The sequence below is a fragment of the Octodon degus genome, unplaced genomic scaffold, assembly GCF_000260255.1.
Source record: "Octodon degus isolate 3935 unplaced genomic scaffold, OctDeg1.0 scaffold00093, whole genome shotgun sequence".
Lineage (NCBI taxonomy): Eukaryota > Metazoa > Chordata > Mammalia > Rodentia > Octodontidae > Octodon > Octodon degus.
In genome coordinates this window covers 4175043-4180592 of record NW_004524669.1, presented here as the reverse complement: position 1 = coordinate 4180592, position 5550 = coordinate 4175043, and the positions used below count along the sequence as shown (strand labels likewise).

General features: G+C 45.4%; 1 protein-coding gene across 1 annotated transcript in view; it reads right to left on the bottom strand.

Moving 5' to 3' along the window:
• Positions 1-5538, bottom strand: part of Acvr1b (activin A receptor type 1B) — a 45729-nt gene extending 40191 nt beyond the window's left edge. The window contains exon 1 of the mRNA XM_004637839.3: positions 5411-5538. Coding sequence (XP_004637896.1) covers positions 5411-5501 — 91 coding nt within the window. The 5' untranslated portion in view covers positions 5502-5538. The remainder of the gene's footprint in view (positions 1-5410) is intronic.
• Positions 5539-5550: the final 12 nt, after the last annotated feature.

Genomic DNA, 5550 nt, shown 5'->3' with positions numbered 1-5550 from the left:
TATATATATATATATATATATATATATGGCAAATGCTGCTACCAAATGACATCCAGTGAAAAGGTAGGTTCATAAAAAATTATGAAGGGAAGGGCCGGCCAAATAGTTCAACAGATTAAAGTGCCTGCAAGCAGGCTCAGGGGCCAGGGGTTCAATTCCCAGGCCTGCCACGCTGGTCTTGCCCCCAGAGCGCGCTGAGCCAGCAATTGAGACTGGGCATGGTGGTGCCTGCCTGTAATCCCAGCTCTTGGGACGCTGTAAACAGGCAGATCACTATGAGTCCAATCTAGTAGGGAGACCCTGTAAACCTTAACCTAAAATACAAAAAACAAAACAAACAAAAAATTAAGATATCACATGCTGCACTGGCCCCACCCATGGGCATGCTGAGCCGGCCTCCAAGACATGGCAAGGTGGCACATGCCTGATCCCAGTGCTGAGGCTGAAGGTAGGAGGATTGAGTCTGAGCTTCGTAGTGAGACCATGCATCAAACACATTTAAAAAAAAATTACGGTGTGTCCTCATTCACTTTATTTACCAGATCTGGCACTCTGAGACTTCTGGTTGTTCTCACAGTCAAAATCACCATGAAAGACATCAAGGCAGCCATGACAGTGCAACTGAAGACACAGGAGGATTTCTAGAATTGCTGCACAGGTAGCACGAAGGATAGGTTAAGAGTATTCCAAGAAAGGGAGAATTTTTTTTTTTTTTTTTTTTTGTGGTACCAGGGATTGAACTCAGGACACTGCGCTTGAAAGGGAGAATATTTTGAGGTGGGACTAACTGCAATGTGTCTTTAACAATTTTTTAAAAATTTAAACATTCACTGTATTTTTCAATCATACCCTGCACACAACTGTAAGTATTTGAGGTCATGTGCCACTTATTTTCATTATGCTAAATCCAAAATACTTCGCAAAATAAATGCACGATTAAGACTAGATAGTGAGAAGAAAATCAAAAGGATGATAGGAGTTGCCTGAACTGCACTGTCTCTGAAAACTAGAATAGGTCAAAGTGCTGAGATGGAAAATTCACAGCTATACCAAACTCTGATAACACTACAATAAGGGAAAGAAAAGACATTCTGAAACAGTACTTTTCTTGGTGCCCCATTTATCTGTGATGGAGAAGCCAACAGACCAGAGCAGCAATAGTGCCTTTGAAGCCTAAGCGCAGGTTAAACCATGCATGAGAGAAAAACCAAGAGCAAAAGCTGACAGCCTGGCCATAAAACAAAGTAAAATGCAAGCCAGAAATGACAGGGTCTGGGAGCCGATTACTTAAAAGGTATTTCCAGCCCAGGTGGGACTGAGTGGCTATACATGCCTGCAGCACATTCAGCAACAGAGGAACAGAGAGGAAGAGGATGCTATAAACACAGAAAGTGAGATAAGGCTCTTTCAAATCAACTCCTACTGTAACAAATAACATAAGAACTCAATACAGCGGCAGGATTCCAGAATTAACACTCGCTGCCATCCCAAGCAAAACAGTGCAATAAACAACAAAGACTTCAAAATTAAAACATGAGAATCACATTTGTATTCTAATTTAACTTTCAAAATAAAGAGGATCAAAAGCACCACAAACTGAAAATTCCATTCCACCTCAACACCCTGTACTCCTGGGTTATGATGAGAACAGGCTGCAATGCAACTCAACTCATGTTCCAAAATGCAACAAGCAGCTTCAACAGGACACACTGAAAGAAGCAATATGTCCCCTCCTCTCCCTGCTCATTTACTGATTCATATTTTGGTAGCAAGGTTACAATTAGCTCACCGGTATTTATAACACAGCAGTTCCCTTGAAAGACACAATCATCTAAAAAGGTTTTTAGAAGAAAGTAAAGTGCAGCTTCTTCTTGCACTGACTGCAGAATCCCAAGGTCCTTTTAGATGAAGTCCTCAGTCTAACCTTCCTGTGTTCACAGTCACCATTCTGGCCACCTCTCAGCCTCCATGTTCTTATGTAACATTTACATAGTGCCATAAACATACCCGGAGTTGTGTAACATTGCCAAACCAATAAAACCTAAAGCAGGTCACTCCCTCCAGACAGTATTTGATTAGCACAGGTGTGCTGCTTGGACTATGAAGTAAAACCCTGGCTAAGACAGACATTAACTTGAGGAAATCTGCCATGAGTCTACTCAAAAAGCACAAAGAAGAAGAAATTAATTACACTGTGACACTAGTCTATCAATCACAGAATATGTTACTCTGCCCCTTAAGATAAAAAGTAACCCAACATTGCTTATTCATTGAAGTCAGAAACTGTGTCTAAAAATACCTCCCTGCCAACTGGCTATCAGTTAAGTCAGTCTCACAAATGTCCCAATAAGAGGGCCACAGAATATTAGTTTTCAGGAGGAAAATTAAAGCAGTAACAGAAAGGTTAAGTTACTTGTTCAAGGACAACCTGTAAGGAAGCGAAGTTCTGGGACTGAAAAGTAGCCTCCTCCCTCCATCTGGTTCTAACCTTTAACCAGAATAGCCATTTTAACATGCTTTATCACTTTGTTCCAGGAGCTATTTTAACAAAACTAATCAGTGACTCTTTTCCTCTACAGTTTATATCCACTGTACTTTAAATCATGTCCATGCAACAAAAATTACAAGACTTGTCTTGAAATTTTTCTGTCTGTTCACAGAAATTCAAAATGTTCCTATCTGAACCTCAAATGCCTCTTTTGTTGCTGTCTTTTGAAATGAATGTCATGTTCTGCTACTAACTCAATTTTACCTTTTTAAATACTAATGTGAAAATTCTCAAGCTAGGTCTTAAAATACGGTATACTTACCAAATGGATGTTGTTTCTAGCCTGAAATCCATTCTCTCTCTCACTGGCCTTTTACGAAGTCCCAGTGAATTCAGTAACAGAAACACCTATCCCTTACTGCCCTCACATCATGTCTAAGTACAAGGCACTGAAGCTGCCTGGCTTTGTCACTTCTCCACGCTATGTAGGTGATGAAAATATAGGAAATGCAGAGGAGGAGGAGGAAAAAAAAAAATCAACTCTTGTTATCTCATAGACTATTTTCCCAGAACTGACGTTTTACTTTAAGCCTTTTGCAATAGTGGTCTCCATAACATTCACTGTTGGCAAGTAGATGTGTCCCGGAAAAAACTGTAGTGTCTGGCCAAGAAGTTTAAAGGCCTTTGAGAATGTTTGCTGGACACACAATCTAATTTCCCATTTACCAAAAAAGAAACCAACTCTTAACTATGTCCAACCATTCCCATCCCAACAAATATTCATTTTTGGAAGGTTACAAAAAATGAACTCTTGACAGGGATGGTGGGTACATGCTGTAATCCCTGCACTCAGGAGGCTGAGGCAGGAAGACCACTGTGAGTTCAAGGCCAACCTTGGCTACATAAGCTAGGTTCAAGGCCAGCCTACACGACATGGTGAGACTCTGTCTCAGAAAAAGAAAAAGAACTCTGTCTCATTCAAACCTAGTTGGATTATCTTTTAAACATTTAACTACACTCACATGAAAAATCTCACAGACACTAGCCAAATCGTAGGCAAATAAGAGTTTAAAATCTTGAGACATGTTAGAGACAGGATAAAAATTCCTGAGGGATTTAAAATTTACTTAATACAAATAAAATGACAAAACCTGGTTGAATCGTCTTATGTTTACTATCCTATGTGAAAAAATAACATTGTGCTACACATTCCAAAGCCATGGCCCACAGTAAGTCCCCACAACATCCTACTCATGCAAACCATTATCTCACTACAAATGTCAGGTGCTGTTTGTGAACCTTCAGCAAACATATTTATGAGACCCACCACAGAGCAGCTATACCAGAACACACACACACACACACACACACACACACACACACACACACAGACGAGGTGCCTAGCAGAAGCATTAGCCAGCGAACAAAAGACCTCACTGCACAGGCTACACCACTGGGAACAAATATTAAAGCTGCAGATAACTTGTTTTTCAGACTCTAAAGTAGTATGTGGCTTTTCTTGATGGTCTGCTTATGAAGGAAGCCTGCACCCACCTGAGAATCATTATTTTCAGCGTCCAAGAGAACCTCAAAACATACACTTTTCTACCACTGCTAGAAGGTTGAGAGCTGCTGAGAAGTCAGCGCAGCAGGCTTTGTACACTGGGAGCAAACACAATCCTAATCATCTCTCCTAGATCCATCGGTGGGTCAATAATCACTTCAATATAACTGCCAAATATAACTATCTGCAACCCTAATGCCAAATACATTTGAAGGGACTCTCAAATGAAATATTTTAGGGCTTCCTCCCTTCTCATCCTTTAAATGCTCACCCTGTGGAATGTCCCACAGAAAGGTCTCCACCTCTACTAGGAAAGGTGGGGGTGGATCAGGCCAGGAGAAGGCTGCGGGGGTTGGAAGGTAAGGGGTGTGTAAGGGTGGGGAAGAAGCTGGGAAGAGGGATTGTGTGCAAAGGTAAATAAATACAGTACAGACCAAGGACTAGAGATACAGTCCAGACAGAGGTGGGCTCTTTAAATATAATCTTGGGGGTTGGAGGCAGGTTCTAGTATTTCACCTGAAAGGCATCACGAAGTGCTTAACTGAATGGGCCCCCTGGGGCAGGGTAGGGGAGGCCAGGAGGAAAGCAAATACACCTACATTCAGATTAACTGCTGGCAACTAGGTTTCATAGGGTTAGAGAGATTCCAAGGCCAAGCTCCGAAAAGGTTCGGGGGCCTGTTCGTCCCACTTCCTCCCGACAGCTTTTCTACAGGCTTGTAAATTGGAGGTGGGGGGTTTGCCCCGTGGGACGCTAGGGACTGAGGGAAGGGGAAATGTGACTCCGGTTCCCAGAACACCAGAGAGGCAGCGGAGGGAGGGCAGAGACACCCCAAGTGCCGGAGCTGAAGGAAGGTTAGACACCCCTCTTCCCCTATATCCTAGGGTGCAAAAGGCTCTCCACGGAAGGTTACCCTAGAGAAGCAAGACCCCATCGCCTACCCCACAGTCCTGGCGGGAGTAAGAAAGCCCCCCAGGCGCATCTGGTGGTAGGGCATGAAGCCCCCGGCCCCGGACATCCTGAAAGGCAGGAGCCAGGGACCTTCAAATGCTGAGGAAGAAAGCAGAGAGTCTCTTCTATTAAACATGGGGCAGCTCGGTGCGCGGACCCCGGAGCTCCCCGAATCCAGTTCCGCCTGGAACAAGGCTCAGGTCCCCAAGGGGCCCGGCGCAAGCTCGGTCGCTGCCCGGCGGCCGCGCCTCGGAGGTCGGGGCGGCAGACTGAGAGTCACCCCGACTCTCCCGCGCCCCCCGCCCGGCCATATTGTGCATGTGGGGAGGGGGCGTGCGGCAGCCCAGGGGCCGCGGCTCGAGGCCTCGCCCGGCCCTCTCCATCCCGGCTCCCGCCCCGCGACTCACCCTGGATTCCCCGGGGCCCGGCCCCGCTGCTGCCGGCCAGCAGGAGGACGACCAGGGGGAGGAAGGAGGAGGCTCCGGCCGACTCCGCCATAGTAACCGCCGCCGCCGCCGCCGCCGCCGCCGCCGCCGCCGCCGCCGCA